Source organism: Rana temporaria, chromosome 1 (assembly GCF_905171775.1).
Source record: "Rana temporaria chromosome 1, aRanTem1.1, whole genome shotgun sequence".
Classification (NCBI taxonomy): Eukaryota; Metazoa; Chordata; class Amphibia; order Anura; family Ranidae; genus Rana; species Rana temporaria.
Genome location: NC_053489.1, coordinates 325,193,148 through 325,220,971, shown reverse-complemented (window position 1 = coordinate 325,220,971; position 27,824 = coordinate 325,193,148). Strand labels below are relative to the sequence as shown.

Here is a 27,824-nt window from a genome sequence, read left to right as displayed (position 1 = left end):
ATTGGAGGGCACAATATCCCATTACACTAATCAATAGTTACCTTGAGTTGAATTGATCCTGCAGTATGACAGATAGACCACACACAGATTTCAGCTTAACCAAAGTGACACTTTACTTCAGGGCTCAAAATTTCAAGTCCTGAGCTACTAGCCAGGCCTCAAGGGTTAATCGCCATCAGTTGTCCCACCCAGCCCGCCCCTAATTCCGCCCCTAAACACGCTCTCATAAAATGACACTCAAATGTATTATGCAGAATTAAGTTATTAAAATAAATATTAACAACAACTGTATCCGTGCCCACCAATGCAGGCTGTGTGTGCCCACCAATGCAGGCTGCGTGTGCCCACCAATGCAGGCTGCGTGTGCCCACCAATGCAGCCTTATGCCCACCAATGCAGCCTTATGCCCACCAATGCAGCCTAGTGCCCACCAATGCAGCCTTGAGCCTAATGCCCAGCAATGCAGCCTTGAGCCTAATGCCCAGCAATGCAGCCTTGAGCCCAATGCAGCCGCGTGCCCACCAATGCAGTCTTGTGCCCACCATGCAGTCGTGTGCCCACCAATGCAGCCGTGTGCCCACCAATGCAGCCGTGTGCCCACCAATGCAGCCGTGTGCCCACCAATGCAGCCGTGTGCCCACCAATGCAGCCGTGTGCCCACCAATGCAGCCGTGTGCCCACCAATGCAGCCGTGTGCCCACCAATGCAGCCGTGTGCCCACCAATGCAGCCGTGTGCCCACCAATGCAGCCGTGTGCCCACCAATGCAGCCGTGTGCCCACCAATGCAGCCGTGTGCCCACCAATGCAGCCGTGTGCCCAGTGCCCACCTTGCAGCCTACCTGTGCAGCCGAGGAGAGGAACAGGAGAGCCGCCCAGGTGATAAGAGTGCAGTGGGGGAACACAGTGATAACAGCTTTCATTTCAATAGCCGTGTTCCCACCGTGCAATGTCATATACAGCCCCTCTCCCTGGCCGGGGAACTTTGATAGACAGATCACCCATCCAATCCCAGTGGCGGGTGATATGTCAATCAAAGTCCCTGGACCAGGAGGCGGGGCTGTATCTGACAGCGAGCGGCGGGGAACATGGCTATTGAAATGAAAGCTGTTATCACTGCGCTCTGAACACCTAACGGCTCGCTCTCTTTCTCTTCCCCCCGGCCTCCGTGATCACTGGGAGAAGGACTCCCAATTGACACAGGCTGACGGCTCGCTCCCCCCAACTCCCAGGCAGCCCTTCCTCGCCAGACCTCAGAATCCACTCGCAAAATGCGAGCAGATTTTTTGAGGGCTGCTTTACTTGATAGGATAAAGCAGAGGAACAAGGGTAAAACAATGATAAAACTGCTTGCAGAGCCCTGCAAGAGTCAGAAACAGTAATGACAAATAGGTGTAAATTAAATTATAATGTCTATGCAGACCTGTGTAAGCACACAAGGGGATTGCCGCAATAAGACATCCACATTGAAGCACCCCCTTGCCAAGCATCTCTATTAACAATACTGCACAGTAAAATAAAACCAGTTACTCAATCAGAGAAAATAAAACGGATATCCGTAATCTGCAATAACCAAATAGGCAGTCTTTAAGTGGTATACCTAACTAACGTAGTTTGGTTGATCAGAACAAACCTTTCCAAGGTCAAATTATCCCAAGAGTCCGTGCACTGATGCGTAGGCATGCGTTGGCGCGCAAGGGGTAATTTGTAATCCATTGTGGTAACAAATGGTGGTAACAAATAAAACTGGCGAAAAAGTCCCAAATAGTGGAATCACACTGGCTAATGTGGACGATCCACCCTCCAACAACACAGTCAGTAGGTCTTGGGCAGGTGCCGTCTCACCCAACCAGTTCAGGCCTTGTCCTTCCGTGACACTTCATTCGCAATCTCCGATCACAGTTTTGCTAGACAGCAGCCTCCGGTTCTCAGACAGGTCACAGGGATACTGGAAACCTGTCCAATCACTTCGTCAGAGGTTCTGTCTCTCCTCCTCAATGGCGCTTCTCCCGGGCGTAGGTAGGCCTCAACTCCGGCCTACTTCCGTGGGAACACTTGCACAGGTGTCCTTCTGGGTTGAAGAGGCGGTCCCGAGAGAGCATGCCAAACACGTCCTCTCCCTTAAATTACCTCCCCCAGAAGGCTGCACGGAAGGCAAAGCATTCTGGGATTTTACAGTTGCTCTCTGGGTAATGTAGTCTATAACAGGCCAGGGCAAATGGAGTCTCTTTTCTCCCTGTACTCAATCTCCCAACACTCTCTGCGGTACCAGGACAAAAAGGAAACACAGGTGGCTCTAACTCATCTCGGCCACAGGAGGGAGCTGAGATCCTTCTTGATCAGCAAATGGTAGTCTTTTATATCACATTAAAAAGGGTGATATCCCGCTACACACTCCCCCCACTCAAAGAATCTTTGGTCCTCCAAAGATAGTAACAGTTTGCAACGTGGTACATGCCTTTCAATTATACACAGAGAAAATTTGGTTAATGCACACATGACAAACAATCTACATTTCCATATGACTTAACTTTGCAGAGATAACAGAGCTGGAATTCGCACCACACAAGTGTGAATCCAGACTTAAAGATGCATACTAGCCCATTATGCTTTTAAATTTTCAGAGTTTGCAGGGAGCAAAAGAGGAAGACAAACCCATCAGGGTTTACTTCCTCTGTAAGTGGTTAAATAGAAATGTTGAGTCCAATGATATTTACCAGATTAAACCCTTAATAGAATATATATCTCTTCTGTCTGTTATTCTCAGAGTGGATTAGATATGTTGTTACCTAACCATATAGCTGGTTATTTGTAATTTACCACTGCATAAGATATTCAAGAATAAATAGTCTTTTTAAACTTTACATATTAACTAAATTAACTAAATCATACGCCACACTTTGAGTTTTTTATCCAATTTTTCAATTAATCGGCCAACTAATCAATTATGAAAATAATCACTAGTCGCAGCCCTAAAATGCATAACAGAGTTCTCTAGGTTTTGGCTGTCAGGGTAATCTACAAAAAAAGCAAAGGTGATATTAAAGCACATCCATGTATAATTTAGGTATATCCTTACTATTTTGTGTCACATTTCCTAAGACATGTTTTTTACAAGAATAATGACCTCTTACCTCCATCATTTAGCGGTGGCAACTCATTTTCAATTAGCTTGAAGTCTTCCAGTTTTGGAACACCTTCAAAATGTCTCACCATAGTCCATGATTTTGACACAACCATCTTTACTCACTGTAATCAAAAAAATAACTATTACGGTATCCTGGTAATATATACCTGAAAAATATGGTCATGACTAAAGCTTACCACACTGGTAAAACAGGATACCAATCAGTCCACCACCATAAAGTGTCTCTCCAGTGTTACACTATTTGCACCAATTTGAATATATTTACATATATTGAGGCTTCAATTATGTTTAAAATGTTTCAAACCAAAATATATGTCTATTGGACATCAATGAGTTTCATTTTATATTATAGTGCAAAGAGTAACGAGGATGTACAAGATTCAAAAATCCATGGCAACCAACTGGTTAACTCACCTGACTGTAGTAAACCTACATTTTATTCGTTGAGTGTCAGGAGGAGTAGTGCCCCAGTCTTTGTGCCAATGGGAGAAATAGTGTCCTGTTGTTGATGTCAGTAACAGGAATTATGCCCCATTGCTCGTGTCAGTGGTGGAGGGGTGAGAGGTAGTGCCCCAAGGGCCATATAAAGACAAGCAAAAGGGCACATCCAGCCCCCCGGGCCGCACTTTGGAGACCACTGTATCAAACTATAAACTGGCAATAGATTGTCAAAAGGCAAACAGACAAACCTACACATACCTTCCGGGTACCCAAAGCTGTATGTGTTTTCAGCAATCAAATGATCAGGAAAAAAATGAAAAAAATCAACGAATCATAAACAATAAGGCCTCATGCACACTGGAAAATTTTATAGCTACTTCTAGGGGCCTCTGACATTTTTTTTACCTGTCTGCATGTTAGTCTATTACCTAGATTCAGGTACGGCGGCGCATCTTTCCGGCGGCGTAGCGTATCGTATTTACGCTACGCCGCCTTAAGTCAGAGAGGCAAGTACTGTATTCACAAAGTACTTGCCTCCTAACTTGCGGCGGCGTATCGTAAATGCGGCCGGCGTAAGCGCGCCTAATTCAAATGAGGATGGGGGGCGTGTTTTATGTTAATTACTCGTGACCCGACGTGATGCGCCGTCCGTGTACATATCCCAGTGTGCATTGCTACAAAGTACGCCGCAAGGACGTATTGGTTTCGACGTGAACGTAAATTACGTCCAGCCCCATTCACGGACTTACGCAAACGACATAAAATTTTCAAATTTCGACGCGGGAACGACGGCCATACTTAACATTGACTATGCCTCCTAGGGGCAGCTTTATCTTTACGCGGCATATCTCTTACGGAAACGGCGTATCTTTACTGCGACGGGCGCACGTACGTTCGTGAATCGGCGTATCTAGTCATTTACATATTCTACGCCGAACTCAACGGAAGCGCCACCTAGCGGCCAGCCTAAAATATACACTTTAAGATACGACGGCGTAGGAGACTTACGCCGCTCGTATCTTAGCCTAATTTAAGCGTATCTGGTTACCAGAATACGCTTAAATTAACGCCGGCGTAGATTCAGAGTTACGCCGGCGTATCTACTGATACGCCGGCGTAACTCGCTCTGAATCTGCCTATATGTGTTTATGCACACATAGGCTTTTAGCAGCGTTTAGTGGCAGGAGAGCTTGACACCTGTAAACTTGTAAAAACTTTAGGCTGGATTCACACCACAGCACGCTCCAGCTCACAGCAGGAGTCTGGTGCGACTCCATTCACTATTTCAGGTCCGATTTTAGCCTAAATTTTGGGCTGAATTTGGACCTGAAATAGACCAATTCCTCTCCATAGAGAGCCAGTCACAATCTCCTGCTATCTAATTCGCAATAGTGTCAACCCTTGCCTTAGACACTTTTACAACCTTCAGGCATTTTTTCTACAAAACCATTGCTGGCTTCTAGGACAGTTAAAGTGGTTGTAAACCCCACTTTATGACTTTTACCTACAGGTGAGCCTATAATAAGGCTTACCTGTAGGTATAAAGAATATCTCCTAAACCTGTACGGTTTATGAGATATTCCCCCCGCAATGCGCCACCGATTGCAGCGGCGCATGCGCAGCGGGATCCTCGGCTAAAGGACCAGCATCTGCCGGACCTTGCCGAATTAAAGTCTCCCGCGGGAGCGGCGTCATCGTCGCTCCAGCCAATCACAGCGCTGGAGCGGCGATACCAGGAAGACACGCCGAGTTAAGATGACATCTTGCTCAGCGTGGACCAGGTAAGTTCCTCTCACCTCGTTCCGAGGTAAGCATTTCATAATGAGCCAATATGCGGTGCATACTAGCTCATTATGGCTTTTGCCTTTCAGGTGAAAAATAAAAAAAAAATTAATCGCGGGTTTACAACCGCTTTAAAATAAACATCCTGTGTGCATGAGGCCTAAAAAACAGTAAAAGTCCATACAATTGTGAATGTAGTAATCCCAAACAACTTTACAAAAATGTATGTCTAGAAAAACGTTAACTTATATTAAACTATAATGAACACTGTGCAATTGCATCAAACAAATAGTGAACTAGCAGTCCCATGACATATAATTCAATTGTGCAAGTAAACTTCAAAGAGAAATATATAAAAGTCTAAATGTGAAATCTTGAAAATGATGAAAATCCATGAGTAAATCCTCATACACACGGCAGGACTTTCCGAGAAAAAAAAGTCAGACAGGCTTTTTTTCCTCTTAAAGTCCAGCCGTGTGTCAGGGCGGTCTTAATGAGGGCACACCTTGGCATTACCCAGGGCCCCCCAGCTGCATGGGGGGCCCCTGCACTTTCCCCAAAGCAGCTGGACCTTGAACCCACGCTGCCCCGAAATCGGGGGCCTCATGATGGTACTGAGAGTGGTAGATACACAGGGGAGGCAGTCTGCCTCCTACCTTCTTGATGTCTGTTTACCTGCACTGTCATTGTAGGGGCCCCAGAGCATTACTTTGCCCAGGGGCCCATGATGCTATTAAGAGGGCCCTGCAGTGTGTAGCCTCCATCTGACTTTTTTTGTCGGAAGTCCGACAGACCTTAGATAGAGAACTTGCTATTTCTTTCCGTTGGACTTCCGACGGACTCACGGCAGACTTTTACATGGTCAAAAGTCTGACCGTGTGTACAAGGCATTAGAATCCCAAACTACCTCACAGACAAGTGTGCCAGTTCCTTTACCAAACAGTAATGATCTCCAGATAAGAGATTAACAGCATAGAAATCATCCAATTGGATGTTGCCATTCAGGATATCACTAACTCCACAGTCCATCCCTGGTTATCCAAAGCCAGCACCTCAAACTAATAATGGGTAGGAGAAAGAACAAAAGGACCATAGAGTAGTATGCTAAACCACATGATTAACCACTTCAATACAGGGAATTTCACCCCCTTCCTGCCCAGACCAATTTTTAGTTTTCAGCGCTGTCGCACTTTTAATGACAATTGCGCGGTCATGCAACACTGTACCCAAATTAAATCTGTTTGTTCCCCACAAATAGAGCTTTCATTTGGTGGTATTTGATCACCTTTGTGGTTTTTATTTTTTGCGCTATAAACAAAAGAAAGCGTCAAATAACAAAAAAATAACAAAAAAACAACACAATGGCCCGGATTCACGTAGCACTTATGCCGACGTATCTACAGATACGCCGCATAAGTGTAAATGTGCGCCGTCGTATCTATGCGCCGTGCCCATAGAACTAGATACGCCTGAAAATAGGCTTCCTCCGACTGACGTAACTTTCCTACGCCGGCGTATCTTGGGCGCATATTTACGCTGGCCGCCTCATTGAAAAAATGCAAATGAGGGAGATACAGCGATTCACGAACGTATGTGCGCCCGGCGCATAATATACGCGGTTTGCGTAAGGCTTACGTCCGGCGTATAGTTATTCCCTATCTATGAGGCGCAACTCATGCAAAGGTATGGACCAGGGAACAGCCGTCGTATTTTACGTCGTTTACATAGTAGTACGTGAATAGGGCTGGGCGTAGGTTACGTTCACGTCGTAGGCATTGAGCCGTTGTATCTTAGGGAGTATATTCGATGTGATTCTGAGCATGCGCACTGGGATACGTCCATGGGACGGCGCATGCGCTGTTCGTTCCATCATTTGCATAGGGTCACGCTTCATTTAAATGGATCACGCCCACTTCCACCTACTTTGAATTAGGCCGGCTTACGCCTAGGATTTTACGTTACGCCGGCTCAACGTTGGGAGCAAGTGCTTTGTGAATACTGTGCTTGCCTCTGTGTTACGTCGGCGTAGCGCACATGAGATGTGCTACGCCGGCATTAAATATGCGCCGAGGTATGTGAATCCGGGCCAATATGTTTTACTTTTTAATTTAATAAATATCACAATTTAAAAAATAAAACAAACATTTCCTCAGTTTAGGCCGATATGTATTCATCTACATACGTATTTTTGGTGAAAAAAAAATACAAAATAGGGGATAGATTTATGGCATTTTTATTTATTTTTATTTTTTTACTAGTAATGGCGGCAATCTCCGTTTTTTTTTTCTAGTGTGACCGTGACATTGCGACGGACATATCGGACACTTTTGACACGTTTTTGGGACCATTCACATTTATACAGCGATTATTACTATAAAACTGCACTGATTACTGTGTAAATGTCTGGCAGGGAATGGGTTAACACTAGGGGGCGATCAAGGTGTTAAATATGTTCCCTAGGGAGTGATGATAACTGTAGGGGGAGGGGACTCAAGGGGAGGAGACTAATCTGTGTTCCTCTGTACTGGGAACACACATTGGTCTCCTCCCCTCTGACACACACAGATCCAGTCCTGCTGTGATCCCGGGCAATCGCGGACATGTGCACCGGGTTCCGAGTGATGCAGCTGGCGTGCGCGTTGCCTAAATGCCCAGGACGTCATGACATTCACCTGGAGGGAGAGAGGGGTCCTGCCGAAGTCATTTTACAATGACTCGGTAAGGAAGTGGTTAAAAGTAGATATACTTGTAGTCCTTACTTTCGTAGGAGGTTCTTCCACAGTGGATTGCCTGGCAGCCAGGCACATGATCTAAGCCACTTTTCCTCAATAACCAGTCTATGTTTATTTTTGTTTGTTTTTTGAGAACTTGGATAGGGTTGAGGGAATTTAGTGGGATATTCTAAAAAACAGAAACTACAGTATGTACAGGTTGAGGACAGTGAACTCCTTCCTATCAAGCTGAGGCAGAAATCTTTGCATATAGCAAACTGTGGACTTGACTTGAAGTAGAAACTGTTAAATGTAGAGCTGAAGCAGAAGTCCTTGCATATAGCAAACTGTGGACTTGGCTGGTAACAGAAGCAGATATAGCAGGCTGCTTTCTTTTAGAACAATAAGAGCATAGTCCCTTGACAAGGAATCTTGTCCTCTTTAGCAAACACACAGCTGACTCAAGCACGAGGGATGGCAGCAGCCCAAAAGTCTCTAAAATCTCACAGCAGTCTGTACTCACAAAATGTCCAAGGAAAGCTGGTTACCTCCTTTCAACTTCCAAAACACATTTTCCTCCAGTGATACCAGGTTAGATATTTAGCAGACAACCCCTCAGTCAGCTCTCAGTAGCTTCAGCATCAAGGCCCTCAGGTCTCCCACCTCAGGCTTCACAAACAGCAAACACATGGCAGTACTGTCCTCTAGGGCAGCAAACTCTAGGCTGGACTAATCCTCTGCAGGAAAAGACTGAGCTCAGCCTGCTCAGAGAATATTTACAGTTACCCAACATGCCATCAGGGCCCAGCTCCCTGGGATTGTCTGGGACTGTAAAAAAAATCATGCAGCCATTTGCTATTTGCATTGATTCACACCTATTTTCCAGAGAGTTCTCCAACCTTCTGGATAGCAGAGGAAACAATCAAACCCAGCAGCAGCTGAAACACTGAGCAGACCTAACTAATCAGACCCACAGTTGCACTGAATACAGTGAGCCAGCTCATTTAACCTGACTCAACATTTGCAGCCACACTGATTACGGTGTGACAAGCTACATTTACCTATCAAAAACACAGCTCTAAAGAACTTGGTGATCCAGCACTAAATCTATTTATCCAATTCTAGTACCTTTCTAGGAGGGTGCTACATAATCACAAAAGTTAGAGTAACACAGGCAAAACGCATCACACCAGGAATCAACAGCGGGTGTACAACATCATATTATTTACCTAATATGATTGCCATATAGATCAATAAGATCATCATGACCATATCTTGATGTCACAGGCACCCTAATTCCTTGAGTACATCAGCTGCGGGGCAGAGAATCTCTTGTTCGGAGCTCATTATTGGCCCAGCAATGATGGCTAACTTCCGAGTTCAGACAAACTTGGGTTGAGACCAAATGAAAGACCAAACCCAAGCTCATCGCCGCTGCTTAACAGTCTCATCACTTGTATATATAGACAGCAAAATGGGCGATTCCTAGCTATATGATACAGTCTGTCACTTGCATTAACCCAGCAGTTTGTTTTCCCTGTAAAGCCTTGTACACACGATCAGTCCATCCGATGAGAACGGTCTGAAGGACCGTTGTCATAGGTTAACCGATGAAGCTGACTGATGGTCCGTCGTGCCTACACACCATCGGTTTAAAAAAACGATTGTGTCAGAATGCGGTGACGTAAAACACAACGACGTGCTGAAAAAAAAACGAAGTTCAATGCTTCCAAGCATGCGTCGACTTGATTCTGAGCATGCGTGGATTTGTAACCGATGGTTGTGCCTACTAACGATCGGTTTTGACCTATCGGTTAGGAATCCATAGGTTAATTTTAAAGCAAGTTGGCTTTTTTTAACCGATGGTTAAATAACCTATGGGGCCCACACTAGATTGTTTTTGACCGATGAAAACGGTCCATTAGACCGTTGTCCTCTGGTTAACCTATCGTGTGTACGAGGCCTTAGGCCGCCGGACCGTTTTCATCGGACATGTCCGCTCGGAGATTTCGGTCTGATGCCTAAGGCCGGGTACACACGAACAAACATGTATGGTGAAAGCGGTCCGTCGGACCGTTTTCACCATACATGTCTGCCAGAGGGCTTCTGTACGATGGTTGTACACACCATCGTACAGAAGTCCGCACGTAAACAATACGCGGGGCGTGTCCGCGGTGTCGCCGCGTCGATGACGCGACAATGACGCAGCGACGTGGGCGGCCCGCCTTTAAAATGCTTCCACGCATGCGTCGAAGTCATTCGACGCATGCGAGGGACGGCGGGCGCCTGGACATGTACGGTAGGTCTGTACTGACGACCGTACATGTCCGAGCGGGCAGGATTCCAGCGGACGGTTTTAAAACACGTCCAGGAATATTTGTCTGCTGGGAAAAGGCCCGGCGGGCAAATGTTTGCTGGAATTCGGCCCGCTCGCGCCCACACACGACCGAACATGTCTGCTGAAACTGGCCCGCGGACCAGTTTCAGCAGACATGTTTGGTCGTGAGTATGGGGCCTAACAGTTATATTTCCTGTTACATACAGGAACATGCTTTTATATCTTTTGTATGAACCCTAAAAACCACTAGTGTTTTATGACCCTTGCAACTGTCACTTTTGCTAGACAGCTTAATCTGCATGTGAATGTGAACAAAAATAGAAATAAAGGCATGTGAAATAGTAAAAGGAATTTGCATACTAAATTCTCTCATTACTGGCATTAACTCCATACTTTAATCACTATGATGAACTAAAGTTTAATTCAACCAATAACACAACATTGTTATTGCCCATGCCATTTAGCACTAAAATTACTGTAATAAAAAGCATCAAATACTTTTTTTTCTAACTTTCAAAACTAACTAACTATTTACATGACATATGTAGTTATTTGTGTAATGCAGAAAAACCAGACAAGAATCTTTAGTAATCTGAAACTTAAAGGAAAATATAGGAAGAAACTCCAGTGACCTTACAAAAGCAGGAAAGACTAGTCAACAGTGACAGATGCTAGCCGGTTATGTTCTGATAACCACACTACGTGTTGCCAGTTAAAGCTGGCCATACATTATACAATTTTCTTATTAAATTTCCTTTAGATTTACCTTCAACTATATAAAGCAAGGGCCTGCCCGATTGTATACAAATTAAAAGTGCTTAGGTTTGACCTCATATTATATGGTTTTGGTAAATATAAAGGAAAATTGTACAAGAAAATATAGACATACAGATATTGTCCATAGTGACAATCTTTAAACCATTCGCTAGAAGCAACTCTTTTGCTTCCAAATATGTGGAGATGATCACAAGTGATTTGTGGTAGCTGCTTCACAGATTTCTCTTAATATGCTTCATCAGAAAAGATGTACAATATCATGTACAGTAAAATCTTGGTTTGAGAGCAAGACAAGCAAAATGTTTGAATACATTTTGACTTGGTATACAAGCAATGTCTTGATACAAGAGTAGCGTCATGTCACAACTGAGTATAAAAAAGGAGAGGAGCCTCTAAGTGTAGCAAAATGGTTACATTTAATGAAGGTACAACATTTAGCAACTTATTGCTACACTTAGTGCCGGTTCACACTACCCAGACTTGGGATCCGACTTGTGTCGCCCCAAGTCACGTGACAAGAGAAATTCCATTGAAGTGAATGAGAGCCGTCTTAATGTACACTACTGAAGTCGCTCCGACTTCAGAAAAGGTTCTTGTACTACTTCAAGGCGACTTCTAGGCAACTTGTACCCACTGATTTCAATGGAAGTCGCCTCCAAAGTCGGATCACTGTCTTAACTGAAGCAACTTTACAGGAAGAGAAAATAGTTTACTCAGGCAAACCCCTCTCTCCCACAGAGCTAATTATTCTGTGATTGGCCACAGCCAAAGTCACCTGTTCTGGAGGCAACTTTAAGTCACGTTGTAAGTTGCTCCAAGTCGCGCTGAAGTTGCCTTGCAAAGCCGCGCTGTCAGTCGGGTAGCCCCTGTGTGAACCGGCTCTTGGAGGTGCCTCTCTTCTCTTTTATACCCTGTAAAAAAAATGCTTTGATATACAAGTGCTTTGGATTAAAAGCATGTTTCTGGAACAAATTATGCTTGCAAACCAAGGTTTTACTGTATCTGCAAGCTTGTCTCTCTAGGCAGATCGCATTGCCTCAGTCGATGTTTTAGACATCTCAGTTACTAATGAGGACAAATTCTTTTCACATGGTAACCACAATAATTAGCAAAATTGTGTAGCCCTTACTTGTATAGATGTCAGAGTTAAAGAGCTCTTCACTCACGCTAATTTCAACTCTACAGACAGCAGACATAGATAGTATGTAGGGTCAGGATTCAGATCCACATATATTGAATCACATATGGCATTCAATTCATAAGTACCCCCAAGGTTGTAGATATTTCACAAATTAAAGAGATATCCTAAAAGCATAAACTCTGTTGGCATCCAGCACAGGGATCGCGCAGCCTCCCTGGTGCTTACATACAGGGGCTGATTGACTAAAGTGTGTACATTTTCACTTATTCCATAACCTGAAAAGTAAATCCCAGTACACATCTAGCGATGTGTTGTGTTTTTTTTTTTTTTATACATTATCTGCCTAACAGTATTCTTGGAGCAATGAGTTTAAATATGAAAGCGTTTTCTATTCTCATATACCATAAGGTCAACCAGTGATGCAGTGTTATTTTTGTCTCATAAATTGAGACCAGTTCCCCGTTGCTGTACTTTGTAGATATTACAGTAACCACACAAGTAATGGAAATACATGTATTAAAAAATGACTCAGGTACTTGTACAAATTTGATCATCAAATACATATTTTTGCTGGAATTTACATAAGCTTAAACCCCCTTTCCTCTTTTCTTTTCTAAGTTTTATTTGCTTATTAGTTTGTTAATCAGTGGTGTAGAATAGATGGACTTGGCAGTGTAAAGTTGCTGGTAAAAGGAGAAAAAAATTCAATGTATCTCCTGCACCTCTTATTTAATTAAAAAAAAAAAAAAGACGGTTGGAAGAAAATTCCTGATGAGGGATCATGTTACTCAAAGACTGCACAAATGCATATTATAAAAGTTTTCCTTCAAAAGATAATGTGCAATCAGGTAAGCAATGCCATTGTCGTAGGAATTGCTGTTAAACAATGTGCACAAAATATTGATATATTCATGTGAAGTGTTAATCAAGATTTTGCCTGCAATAATGCTCAAGCAGCAATTCTTTATCATGTTCAAGATTGGATTTATAATGTACAATGTAGGACAATATTTACCTGACTGGCAGATTTCTTTTTGCTAGGTAGATATATTCCTGTGCTCTTCAGCATGAGACTTTGTTTCTGTGTGTTCACACTTTACATTCCCCCTCCCTTACATATGTCTTATCTTAGGAGTTAAACAATGACACAAATATGTAGGATGGAGGGACAGAAAGGGGAGGTAATAAAATATACTCAGCCTTTGTGAGAAAAACCAATGCATTTTATAGTTCTATATTTACAAATGGATAAAGGCATTTTTGCTGGGCCAAAAAATGAAATATGGCTTCTATCATCGATTATTTAATAAAGGTACTTACTGATGTAATACACAATAATATTATGTAGCTTATAAGATAAATCTCCCTCCCTATATTTAAAGGAAGGTTATAAACTGGAATTGCATGTAATAGCTTTGGAAATGGACATTGTACTTATTACTCGGATATCCAAGGTAGAGTTGATTAGAATTCTGCAAAGAACATTGATTATGAACTGTAGGCAGGAGCTAAAAAAAAAAAAAAAAAAAAAAAAAAAAAAATTTAGCTGCTTCCTAAACCCAGTGGTGATTAACCACTTAAGGACCAAGCCTGTTTTTCAGATTTGGCATTTACAATATTAAAACATTTTTTTTTTGCTACAAAATTACTTAAAACCCCCAAACATTATATATATTGTTTTAATACCCTAGAGAATAAAATGGCGGTCATTGCAATACTTTGTCACACTGTATTTGTGCAGCCGTCTTAAAAGCGCACTTTTTGGAAAAAAAAAAATTGTATTAAAAAAATATAAGACAACAGTAAAGTTAGCCCAATTTTTTTATATATTGTGAAAGATAATGTTACGCTGAGTAAAATGATACCCAACAAAATTGTGCACGCTTGTGGAATGGCGTCAAACTTTTACCCTTAAAAATCTCAATAGGCGACGTTTAAAAAATTCTATAGGTTGCATCTTTTGAGCTAGAGGAGGTCTAGGGCTAGAATTATTGCTCTCGCTCCAACGATTGTGGTGATACCTCACTTGTGTGGTTTGAACACCATTTTCATTCTGCGCTTAAGCTCGTCGGGACGGGGTGCTTTAAAAAAAAAAAAAAAAAGTCTTATTTATTTTTATTTCTTGTATACATTTTTTTTTTTTTTTTTTTTTTTATAGTGTAAAAAGTCTTATTTAGGTGATTTAGCCGCAAACACATCACACGCTTGTACAACCAGCAGACACTTCTGGGCAAGGACTTAATAGCCGTGGAGCGCAAACAGCCACACGTGCTGCGGTATATACCGCTGGACTGATATACCGACATCTAAACCCGGGAAGTGTGACTTAAGGCTGCTGACTGGATTTTGCCTGGAGCTAACCGTTAGCCATAACGTTTTTTTAACTAATTGTTTTTGGTTTTATTTATATATTTTTTATTTTTTTTAAACCAATTATATTTTTTATGGATGCACATGAATATTATGGACCTGGTTTGATCTTTCTAGAATAAAATTGATCACCAAGTACCGACAGCACTACCCTATGTGGATTTTCTCTGTCTTTTTTATACATTCCTCATTCATTGAGACGAGGCACGGAACACAGGAAAGACACCCTCCTACACCAGATCGATTGACCTAGGAGAGGCAGCCACCCGACATCAGGTAGCCAACGTAACCTCACTCTGACAAGCCCTACACCCCCTTGAGGGGACATCTATCCGGTGAGTGGGGACACAATAGGGGGGATCGTGAAGCACGCCAGAGTGGGGAATCGACAGAGTGGTCTACAGGGGATTAAGAAACGATTGTTGTTTTTTTCCTTGCAGTGGACTTTAATTTATGTTCTATATTGAGGACTAAATTGTGTTACAAGCACTGCTTACTACAGACTCCGTTGCCACCCTGAAGGGAAATTGGAGGCTTTTCTTTGTGCTGTGTTGTTTTTTTAATTTATACGTGTTCTTCTGTATTGCTAGTCAGAGCAATTAATTGCTGTAATAACCCGGATTAGAAGTAACATCCACGAGTTCACCAATCAAGTGAACAATTGATGAAATGTCTATTATACCTTAATTGCAAGTAACTCATACCCATACATTCCATAATAGGGGATTTATGGACTAGCATTTTTCACCAATTAATCATTAACACGGATCTATATTAGTGTAAGCTAATTGTTGAAATCACAGGAGGCTTTAAGCACAGAACCAAGTTCACCACACAGTGTACTAATCTCACGTTCAACATTTAACATACAAAATAGAACAAATTCACGGACAAGTGCCCTAACTAAGGGAATCACGTATATGTTATTCACTCAATAAATGTATGTATACAGATATATACATATACACATACATATACATATAAATTTTTTATATAAATTTCTTCATTTATATATTTTTATTCTATATATTCTTCATTTCCTATTGCACATTTATTTTTTCACTGGAAACAGGATCTAATTAAGTCCACACAAACTACAGCTTTGAACTACTACTTAGATACATTTTTTGTTACATATGTAAAGTTGACACAAACTTGCAAAATCAGTTCTTTCTTTCATTATAAATCCTCTTTGAGCACAAGACTGACACCTAGAGGCTCAATTGAATGTGACACGTTCACTAATATTACCACACATAGGAATGATAGGAGCCAAATTTTGAACACCTCTACATCTCACTTTTTTTAGCACACCTTTTTTCTCATAGAGTCTCTTTTGGAAAATACACGGAGTGAATACACAGGATAACGCGGTTACACACTGCACATTATTAAAAAGGGAACCCCACAACCGATCGGTGACTCTTCATACATGAGCCAACCGTAGGAGGGAACCCAACACTATTTATTGAATTATTCACCTGTCTACAACACATTGTGCCATAGTTGAATACCAGGACAGCAGCGCCAATTCCCTTAACACCAATACTTTTTCACATTGTCCCTCGATAGAGGGCACTCACAGGGAGGCAGCAGCAATCCTTAGTCCTAGCGCGGATATACCACCTCATTATTTTTATTTCTTGTATACATTTTTACACTATAAAAAAAAAATTGATCACTTTTATTCCTATTACAAGGAATGTAAACATCCCTAGTAATAGAAAAAAGCATGACAGGTCCTCTTAAATATGAGATCTGGGGTCGAAAAGACCTCACATCTCATATTTAGACTAAAATGCAAAAAAAAAAAAAAAAAAAAAGTCATTTGAAAAAATGACAAGAAAATATTGCTTTAAGAAGCATGGGCGGAAGTAAAGTTTTGATGTTGCTTCTGCTATGGGGACAGGTGGGAACCATCTTGCCCTTACTTGTATCCCAGCCGAGCAGGAGAGAGGACCCGATCACCTCTGCTGCTGCAGGGAGGGGGGGGCCCTCTCCCGCCACCGATAACGGTGATCTTGCGGCGGAGACCACGGTTATCGTTGAATGGGCCGCTCACTGAAAAGATGGATATCTCGGTTTTGGCAGCAGCTGCCGTTACCGAGATATCCATTTTTAAAAAAATGACGTATATATACAGTGAGCGGTCTTTAAGTGGTTAAATACCACCAAAAGAAAGCTCCATTTGTATGAAAAAAAAAGTAATTTTGGATACAGCGTCGCCTGACCACACAAGTGTGACAGGACAGTGCAAAAAGCTGAAAATTGGCCTGGGCAGAAAGGGGGTGAAAGTGCCCTGTATTGAAGTGGATAATGAAAAGATTTTTACCTTATTTACCTTTACAACTCTTTAAAGAGTAACTCCCACTTTTGTTAAAGCGGAGGTTCACCCTAATAACATTTCTATCAGACCAACTTCCATATACTTGTAACAAGCACAGTCCGCAATTTTTTTTTTTTTAGGCTGTACGTACCTTGTAATCTCTCTTATCAATCAGGCTTCCAGGACTTCTCCCCGCGGGAGTAGGCGTTTCTCTGCCGAGGAGGATTGTCATCTGGGAGGTCGCCCCGATGATTGACGTCTGTTCCCCCCGGCGGATAAGGCCCCATCCTCCGTATTGCGTAGGCGCGCACGAGTCACAGCGTTTCCGAAAAAAAACGATCATGCAGAGCTGTGAGTCGGCTCTATACAGCGTTTCTGGTTAGGTATGAGTGAATGACCTTGATCAATTGATATGACATGATTATTCATCTAACGCTGATTTTTCTGGTTAGCCAATTTGAGTATGACATATAAGGCATCTTGGTGTAGGGTGACGAGAATAGATCTCCAGAATAGATCAGTATTTACGTAGTGAGATAAATAATATATTTGATTATATATCTTGTTTAGTTAGTTTAGTAAAATCTTATTCATACTAATATGTATTAGTTATTAGTTACTTAATGAAGTTATAGTTAGTAATATATGTTCATATAGGAGATGCTTGGTTATGACATTACAGCTTTCACACCACCCCAAGCATAGAGTGCCACATGTGTGCTTGTCAATCAAACTCCATATGACTCTAACATATTGTTAAACATGGCAGAAATGAATGTGTGCCATACAAGGTTCTAAGTTTGTATGTATAAGGTAATGACGTTCATTTGTAACATGCTTTAAGAAGGCTCGTCACACTTGCACGACACACTGACACTCACACAAAGACACTCACATACTCACTCACACCCACTTTGAAAGATAACACTGACATATTTACTCAGACTGACAAGGAGAACAGACCAGAAGTCTAAGAACATCATTTCCTGTTTCTTCTTCACTTTGGAAACACTCAGACAATATGGAGTCTGAAACCAGCACACAGAAAGCACACATGCTTTCATAAGCTTCCTACAGCACCATCTATTCTATTTGATATATTTTTACCTACACTGAACTGAACTGTTAAGCCTCGTACACACGACCGAGGAACTCGACGGGCGAAACACATCGTTTTCCTCGTCGAGTTCCTTGTTAGGCTGTCGAGAAACTCGACAAGCCAATTTTCTCTCCATTCCTGTCATTGAAATATAGAACTTGCTCTCTTTTTGGCTCGTCGAGTTTCTCGACAGTTTCCTCGACGAAAATGTACACACGACCGGTTTCCTCGGCAAAAAAATATCTCCCAGCAAGTTTCTTGCTGGTTTTTGCCGAGAAACTCGGTTGTGTGTACGAGGCCTAATACTATTTTTCATTGTGTTTATGATGCCACCTGTGTGATAATAAACTCACACGTTATTTTCAAGTCAACTTGACTATGAATGCTGTTCATTCAGAAACGCCCTTTGAGATACAAGAATATTAGATAATCATTATTCTTCATTAACTACTTGCCGACCAGCCGCTGTCATTTTACGGCGGCAGGTCGGCTCCCCTGCGCGAGAGCCCGTAGCTATACGTCGGCTCTCGCTCGCCCCCGACTCCCGTGCCCAGCAGGCGCGATCGCCGCTGGGCACACGCGATGGTTCGTTACACAGCGGGGACCGGGAGCTGTGTGTGTAAACTGTCCTGTCCCGGTCCTGTCATGTATGAACAGAAGATCAGTAATTTCCCCTAGTGAGGCCACCCCCCCCTACAGTTAGAACACACCCAGGGAACATACTTAACCCCTTCCCGCCCCCTAGTGTTAACCCCTTCACTACCAGTGGCATTTTTATAGTAATCCAATGCATTTTTATAGCACTGATCGCTATAAAAATGCCAATGGTCCCAAAAATGTGTCAAAAGTATCCGAAGTGTCCGCCATAATGTCGCAGTACCGAAAAAGAATCGCTGATCGCCGCCATTACTAGTAAAAAAAAAAAATATTAATGAAAATGCCATAAAAATACCCCCTATTTTGTAAACGCTATAACTTTTGCGCAAACCAATCAAACGCTTATTGCAATTTTTTTTTTTTAGAAAAATATGTAGAAGAATATGTATTGGCCTAAACCGAGGAAAAAATGTTTTTTATATATTTTTGGGGGATATTTTTTATAGCAAAAAGTTATTATTGATCAAATACCACCAAAATAAAGCTCCATTTGTGGGGAAAAAAGGATGCCAATTTTGTTTGGGAGCCACGTTGCACGACCGCGCAATTGTCAGTTAAAGTGACGCAGTGCCGAATCGCAAAAAGTGCTCTGGTCTTTGACCAGCAATATGGTCCGGGGGTTAAGTGGTTAACATTGATTTTGGGGTTTGATGGACATCGGCAATTGCTTAATCTGAAACAATTTGCACAAGTCAGCCATCATCTTCGACATAAAATGGGTACCTTGGTCCGTCAGTATTCCTTTGGGAGACCTAGTTCTTCAAAACATTTGAAATAACTCCTGGGCAATGGCCTTAAAGGAAGCTTTTTCCTTAAAGGGATCACATGTGGATATCAAGTGGAGTAGTACAGGACTACTAATATACATTGGTGTCCCCTTGCTGACTTTACTATTTTCCTCATTCAATCTTTTTATTAATCCCCCTGACGGTATTCCCGAGTCTGACTCGGGGTGAGATTTTTGGGCTACGATCGGTAACCCCGAGTCAGACTCGGGCTCACCTCGCTGAATCCACAGGCAGGGTTTACTTACCTTGTCCCTTGATCCAGCGATGCCACCGCGCTGTGTGAACCGCGAGCGGGACCTCGCTCGATTCACAGTGCCTGTGTGCCGCCGATCTCCGTTCCCTGCGACGCAAATTCAAAAAGGTACACAAACACAATACATACAGTATACTGTAATCTTATAGAGTACTGTATGTAAAAAATACACCCCCCTTGTCCCTAGTGGTCTGCCCAGTGCCCTACATGTTCTTTTATATAATAAAAACTGTTCTGTCTGCAAACTGTAGATTGTCCATAGCAACCAAAAGTGTCCCTTTATGTCAAAAATGGTTTTAGAGCAGCTAGAAAACAGCGATAATAAATTATAATCACTTGCAGAATTGTGCGATAGCGATTTGTGGGGAAATTTGTCATAAAAAAATAAAAAGTAATGACAGTGACAATTCTGCAACTGAGCAAATTTCAGTGATTTTGAGTGGATTACATTATTGAATAATTTTTATTATAATTATATTATTTGTTATAATTATTTATTATATTATAATTTATAATTTTGTTTTTAAAACAAATTCATAACCGGGATGCCTACTCGACTCTTTTTTAACTTCAATACTTTTTTTATTGTTTCCATACAAATACAAAGAGAGATTTACAAATCCGTTTTTTTCCATACTTAGTGCATTTTATGTGCATACAGGAGATTAATTACAAACATTAAAAGTGTCCATTCATCCCATTCCCCCCTCCCTCCCTCCTATCTTACTTTAGAGTGCATACACGTTTTTAGTTCTATTCTTTTCCTTAGATTATTACCCGTTATTCCTTAATTTAAAGTGAGCGACCTATTTTACATAACCACAGTTCCCATATTGCTTTAAATTTTTTGAGGTTACCCCTTCTAATCCATGTTGCCCTTTCCTTCCCAATTGTGCTATTTATTACATTAAACCATTCCTCTACTGTGGGTGGATTTTGTGCTTGCCATTTTAGTGCTATTAGTTTCCTCGCCTGAAACAGGCATCTTATAACTGCTTCTAATGTATCCCTCTGCCCCATTCCCTCCTCAATACATCCTAATAGGCAGACCTTAGCTTCAAGTTCCAAAGTAATACCGAAAGTTGCATTTATAGTGTCCAGAATTCCAACCCAATACCTATGCAACTTTGGGCATTTCCACATCATGTGGATGAGGTCCCCTGTTTCTTGGCATCTGGGACATTTGTCATCCAGCTTCCATCCAAATCCATATAATTTCTTTGGAGTATAATAGACCCTGTGTAGGAGAAATAAATGGGAAACCCGTTGTGACGGGGCTAATGAGACCCTTATCCCTAGTTCCAGTATCCTATCCCATTGGTCATTCGTTAAAGGTCCAATATCCTCCTCCCATCTCTGTTTGTTCCTGCTCAACTTCTCTTTTCCTATTAACTGATCACTAATCTGTTCATATAATTCTGAGATAAGACCTTTCAGAATCCCCGTCTTAATTAATCTTTGGAGATGCGTGAGCTTTTGCCAGCTTACCGGCTGTAATTTAAATTGGGCTTGTAGTGCGTGTCTAACCTGTAAATAAGTAAAAAAAACATAGAGTTTGGAATGCTAAATTCACTGCTTAGCTCTGAAAAGAGTTTTAATGTGCAACCTGTATACAGTTGTGCCACTCTGGTTATCCCCCGTTTCTCCCATTCTTTTAGTTTCCCCATGGCCAAAATTTCTTTTAAATTATTGTTATCCCATAATGGGGAATATTCTGTTAATCCTTTATAGCCCAAAGCTAATTTTGCCGCTTGCCATATTCTCATCACCATCTTTACTGTTAGATTCTTCACCGAGAAGGAATTGGCTTCTAAGGTCTCTATTACAGATCTATGGGGAGACCCTCTTAGTATCATTTTCCCGCTCGCGTTTCCTCCACCCTCAATACTACATCCCCCCAAATGCTGTAACTGTGCCGCCAAATAATAACTATAAGGATGTGGAACCGCCAGCCCTCCTCTGTTTGTTGGTAATTGCAACGTTCGGAGACTGATCCTTGCTTTACCCTTTTTCCAAATTAGGGTCCTAAAGAGGGTCTCTATCTTTTTAAACCATTGGTTATCAATCCATACTGGGGAGTTGTGGAGTATATAGAGCAATTGTGGCATCCATATCATTTTGATTAAATTACTGCGGCCGGCCACCGACAGTGGCAAATGTCCCCATATCTCTGCTTTACGTTTGAATTTACCCAGAAGTGGCACTAGGTTATCCTTCACAAACTGTTCTGGGTTACGTGTTACCACAATGCCTAGGTACTCCATCTTCTCCCCAGTTTTTAATTGAGGGATTCCTATTCCATCCATATTACTTGCCGGGTCCACTAACAAGAGTGTTGACTTTTCCCAGTTTATCACTAGACCCGAGAATCGTCCGAACGCTTCTACTGTTTGAACTGCAGTTTTAAGGGAGGTTGTGGAGTTGCCTAGAAAGAGAAGGATATCGTCCGCATACAGCGCGACTTTTTCCTCCTCTACTCCTCTCTGAAACCCCTGTATTTCCTGTCTTGCTCTAATAGCAATCGCCAAAGGCTCAATTGCCAGGGCAAAGAGGAGGGGGGACAATGGACATCTGTCGCGTTCCCCTTTCCAGTTCAAACGACTGTGAAACTTCATTATTTATTTTTATTTTGGCCCTTGGGGAATTATACAGTAGCTTTATCCATTTAATAAAAGATGGACCAAACCCAAATTTCTCCAGAGCGTGCCAGAGATAGTCCCACTCCAGACTATCAAAGGCCTTGGTGGCATCTAATGATAGAATAGATCTATCTCCCACATTCTCCGTTGGAGTCTGTAAGTTTAGGTACAGCCTTCTTATGTTTATACTCGTGGACCGATTTGGAATAAATCCAGATTGGTCTGGATGTATTAATTTCTGTATATATTTGTTTATTCTCGTTGCCAATACCTTAGACAATATTTTTACATCTGAACAAAGCAAAGATATGGGTCTATAAGATGATGTATCTAGTTGATCCTTCCCTTCCTTATGGAGCACTATAATAATTGCTTCCATCATTGAGGGGGGTAGCCTTCCTCCTTCTATCGCCCAATTCAACGTTTTTAATAGTTTAGGGAGCAGCACCTCACCATATTGCTTGTAAATCTCCGCTGGCAGGCCATCTGGCCCTGGGGACTTTTGATTAGAGAGTCCTTTGACTGCCTGTTGTAGTTCCATTAATGTAATTGGGGATTCCATGTCATTTCTGTCTTCCTCTGATAGAGATGGGGTTTCTATTCCTTTAAAAAATTCTTCCATCTGCCCTTTAGCTTCCCCCTTTTTTGAGCTATATAAATCTTTATAGTAAGCTACAAACGTATCCACTATTACAGATGTTTCAGATGATATCCCACCTCCTACCATCCTAACTGCTGGAACATTAGAGGGTGCCATATTAGTTTTCGCTAGGAGGGCCAGAGTATGGCCCACACTTTCCCCCTCCGAAAAAGCACTCTGCTCCTGAAATAGACGCTTATTTTCAACTTTCTTATTAACCACTAACTTATATTCCTGTTGCTTCTCCAACCATAGTTGTTGTTTAGACGATGTTGGATTTTCCACATATTGCTTTTCAGCCTCTAGGACCTCTTCCCTGATTTTCTCCTCCCATTCCCTTGAGTTTCTCTTAATCTTAGCTACCTGCTGGATCAATATACCCCTGAGGAATGCCTTTGGGGCATCCCACACCACTCCCTCTGGCGCTGTCCCCGTGTTAAAGTCCAAAAATTCCCTCAATCTGATGCTAATTTCTTCTGGCTTCCCCATCACTTCTAACCAGAAGGGACTTATTTTCCAATTACTTAGGGGACATTTCTTCCCTGTATTTAGTGACAGCACCAGAGGGGAGTGATCAGAAACCCCTCTCGGGTAGTATGATATTTTACTAACTACTTGTAAGCATGCACCATTTCCCAGGGCCATATCTATTCTTGATAATGTGGAATATGTGCTTGAAAAACAGGAATACTGTCGCAGATCTGGGTGTTTCACCCTCCAAATGTCCCACCACCCAACCTCTTTCAGAAATTGATTTAGATGCCCCTCACCTTCCCCTAAGCTCCGTGCCCCTGGTGGAAATCTATCCATCGTTCTATTTAGCACGTTATTTAGGTCTCCAACCACTAATACCGGAATATTTACTTTATTTACCACAAATTCCATCAATTTATATAAAACCTCCATCTTAAAGGGAGGAGGTATATAAATATTGGCCAATACGTACGGTACGTTTTCTATCAAACAGTGCAAAAAAATATAGCGGCCCAATTCATCTATTTTTGCCTCCATGCATGCAAATGATATGCCAGTTTTTACCACTATGCTCACTCCTCTAGAGTAAGAGGTGTAGACAGAGTGGTACTGACTTTGATATTTTCTTTTATTAACCAATCTTAACTTTGTTTCTTTAGTCAAATGGGTCTCTTGAATACAAATCACCTCTACCCCATACCACTCCAGGGTAGTGAAAACTGCAGCTTTTTTCACTGGGTCCCCCATCCCCCGGACATTCCAGGAGCCTATATTTATCATTTTAGGTCTCATACCCAACCAAAGATATCAATCTAAAGCAGACCCTTAACATCAGAAGGTAAAAAAAAATTATATACCATTTTTAAAACTACCCAGGAAGAGAAAAAAAAGAAAGAAGCACTTAAGTGTATATTCAAATGCAATTCCTTCCCTTGTGCTAAATAAGTGAAACGTGATGCTTGTGCTACGATATAATTTAATTTAACCCACCCCCCCTCCCCCCTCCCACCCCTCCCCCCTTGCCTATCAAGGCCATCCCTTAGGGCTATACATGTGACCTCTTCCTTCCATCCTTCCCTTACATTACCCATATCTATCGTGATCCCGCGCAAACACCTCCCCAACACTCGCTCCAAAAAAAAAAAGGAGAAAAAAAAAAAATTTTTTTTTTTTTGTATACATTTTTTGAATATATCTATTAATGTGTGAATATAAATATATATTCCTTTTCTTCCCCTCCAGCTTCCCCCTACCCCATTATATATCTATCCATATCCTAACTTCTATTTTTAGTATTAATTTTTAATATGTGTTTAAAGTGCATTTGCTTTACTATTCTTTTCTTCCTTGGTATTTCAAAACATAATTCCTCCTCATTCCAAACCCCCACCAAAAAAAAAAAACCCCAACCACCCCCCCCCCCCAAAAAAAAAAAAAAAAAAAAAAAAAGGGGGAATCCCCCCCCCCCTCATTGCATTTCAAATTTATAACCCTTATTCAATCTACTCCATAATATCCAGTCAATCAGCTCATAGTTTCCTGTACTTTATTCTGTTCCAGCCACTGTGCTGCTTTTCCTGGTGTATCGAAAAATTGAGGACCCTCTGCTGTCATTATTCTTAGACGTGCTGGATACAATAGCGCATATTTAATTTTGTTCTTTAACAGGTTACGTTTGATAGGCGTAAACTCCGCCCTACGTTTACTGAGTTCTGGAAATAATGAAATCCTTGAGCCATTGTAAAAAATGTCCCCTTTTTCTCTTGCTTTTTGCAGTGCTGCTGTTTTATCAGTAAAATTAAGAAACTTCAAGAGTAGTGGCCGAGGGTGTCCATCCCTGAGGTGCGCTCTGAACGGGACTCTATGGGCCCTTTCTATTGCAAAAAGTGGTGAAAAGGCATCCTCCCCAAAAATGTCTCTAAACCATCCTTCACAGAACTTTATGGGGTCAGTACCCTCACTATGTTCCGGGAGGCCCACCACCCGAATATTATTTCTGCGTAGCCTGTTTTCAATTTCATCAAGTTTAGATGCCTGCCATCCATTTTGTTCCTTAAATTCTTGCATCTGTTGTTTTAATATATACACCTCATCCTCTACTTGACTCACTCTCTCTTCTACTGTTATCCTTTGTACGGTCTTTTGTAGTTCCTGGCCCATTATCACTAATTCTTGCTTTATTTCTTTTATCTGGTTGGTCAAATTATTCAATGATCCCCTGCATGCATTTATAGCGCTTAGTATCTCCTTCAGTGTTGGCTCTTCCTCCCGCCTGGAGTCATCTACTGTGTTTGCTGAGGGAATTTCTACAAGGGTTTTGGTAGATGCCATTGCACCCCCCCCCCCTTGGGGCTCCACCACAGGGTTTTTTTTTACTTTGGGAGCTGATGAACCTTGTCCGCCACTTTTCCTGTCCATTGCTGCCCCTATTTGATTTTTAACCTGTGTTTGTGAGTGCTGCGCCCCCTTTCCAGGCGATTTTACTAAGGTGTGTTCCAGTTTAGCCGTTGCTACCGCTGCTGATGCCGCCTGCGCGGCTTTCTCTTTATCTTTCGCAGCTCGTGTTATTTGGGGGCACCCACTCTCCTGATTGGACTGTCCTTTTTTTGTGGCTGCTGCCATTCTTCAAAGAGATAACAAAAAACCAAAAAATTAATTTTTCCCCCTTTTTTTTTTTTTTGCGTCTATGGTGCACACGGTGTACCAATCTGCTCAAGAATAATCGCCAACCGACACCAATCAGTGCTCAGTATATATCCAAGCCGGACACTCCAATAGCTCTCATTTCAAGCCGCCTCTACTGCCATTCCTGTGCTTACATAGATTCCATCTAGTCCTGTGTCATTATCACCCAATGCTTCATGTAACTTTAAGAACCATCAACAGGAGAGAGAGGAAAGACAAAGTAATGAAAGCAATTATGAGAAGCACATAAAAAAGGCAGTCGCTCAGCAATAGCCCCAGCAATGGCACTGGCATTCCATTAACAGTCCAATTCCAATTGGCATTAATCTATAGTTCATTACTCACGTGACCTGTCCAAAAATGAATGAAAAAGTCCTCAGGTCCTAGAGTACTTCTATTAGTCACACAGGCACAGCGGTGCGATGATCCGCTCAAAATCTGTATTTTCCCCAGTTACACACTACTGTATTTTGGCTGGTATAGATCCTCAGACGTCCTCCATGCCTCATTCATGGATTTCCTCCCTGTGGCATCTTTCTCCTAATCATCCGGCATATCTGTACAGCATTACAGTGGCCTGCTACTCCTGAGAAAAAGCAGTGTGGAGCTAATAGGGACAGAGCAGAGTGGGCAAAGATTTATATTCTAAGTGCCCTCGTGCCTTTATATTTATATTTATATTTTTATAGACCCTCCATCCAGTGTAGCATCGCCGCTACGATCAGTAGGGGGGGAGAAATCCCCGTGCAGAGGAGGGGGGGGGGCGGCGACTGAGACAGCTGGAGGTCACCTGATCTCCCAGCAGAGAGCACAGGCAACCACCCTCAGACGCTGCGTGCCGCTCGGGGGGAGGGGGAACCCATCCGGGTCCCGACGGCTCCACGATGACCACAATCCTCAGCCGCTGCGACGAGATGGCATTGGAGCCACTTAGATAAGGTGAGCCGCGCTCTGCACTGTCCTGTGCGGTATGCAGCGCACACTATTCGGGCAAGGAAGAGAGGGTGCAGGGGGGGGGGGGTTGGAGCGAGGCAGCTCGAGATCACGCTAGCATCTCGCTCCTTACGAGCTCACACCTTCCACATCCGGTCACGCCCCGTTCTCGCCTACTAGACTCTGGTCAGATTTAAGTGAGTTATTCCTAAGAATTACAGGCCTACAATATAAAACGCCAAATTTCCTTGCAAATAATGGTACCGCTTTCAGCACCTTTTTTCTGAAATAATCATACCGCCAGGGAGGTTAAGAAGGAGGCGGGTGGTAGCACAAAAAAAGTAAGAGTAATGGTTTTACAAAGTAAAAAAGCATACTGCAGCATACGGACAATTGGGGACAGTCTTTGCTTCTACCCAGTAGTGTATTTAGGATTTGTGCTGTCCTAAGCCTGACTAAACTTGTGTACCCCCTAATTTAAATATGACCCACCCCTTCCTGTTTAAGACCCACCCTGAAATTTTCGAGTGGGGAAACTAGTTCTTAAAGCCTGGTGGGGGGGGGGGGGGGAATGGATTCCCTTAATCAGCATAGATTTACTCTCACTTCCTGTTTGGCAATGGG

General features: G+C 42.3%; 1 protein-coding gene across 3 annotated transcripts in view; it reads right to left on the bottom strand.

The window, feature by feature from the left end:
* Window positions 1-27,824, bottom strand: part of LOC120945897 (prostaglandin reductase 1-like) — a 70,953-nt gene that overhangs the window by 34,050 nt on the left and 9,079 nt on the right. For 2 of the 3 annotated variants that reach the window (XM_040360462.1, XM_040360471.1), the window contains one exon: window positions 3,133-3,247. In XM_040360462.1, the coding sequence (XP_040216396.1) occupies window positions 3,133-3,238 (106 nt within the window). In that variant the 5' untranslated portion in view covers window positions 3,239-3,247. Of the gene's footprint in view, window positions 1-3,132; window positions 3,248-13,351; window positions 13,460-27,824 lie in introns of those variants that run through there. The other variant, XM_040360454.1, reaches the window with a different exon arrangement.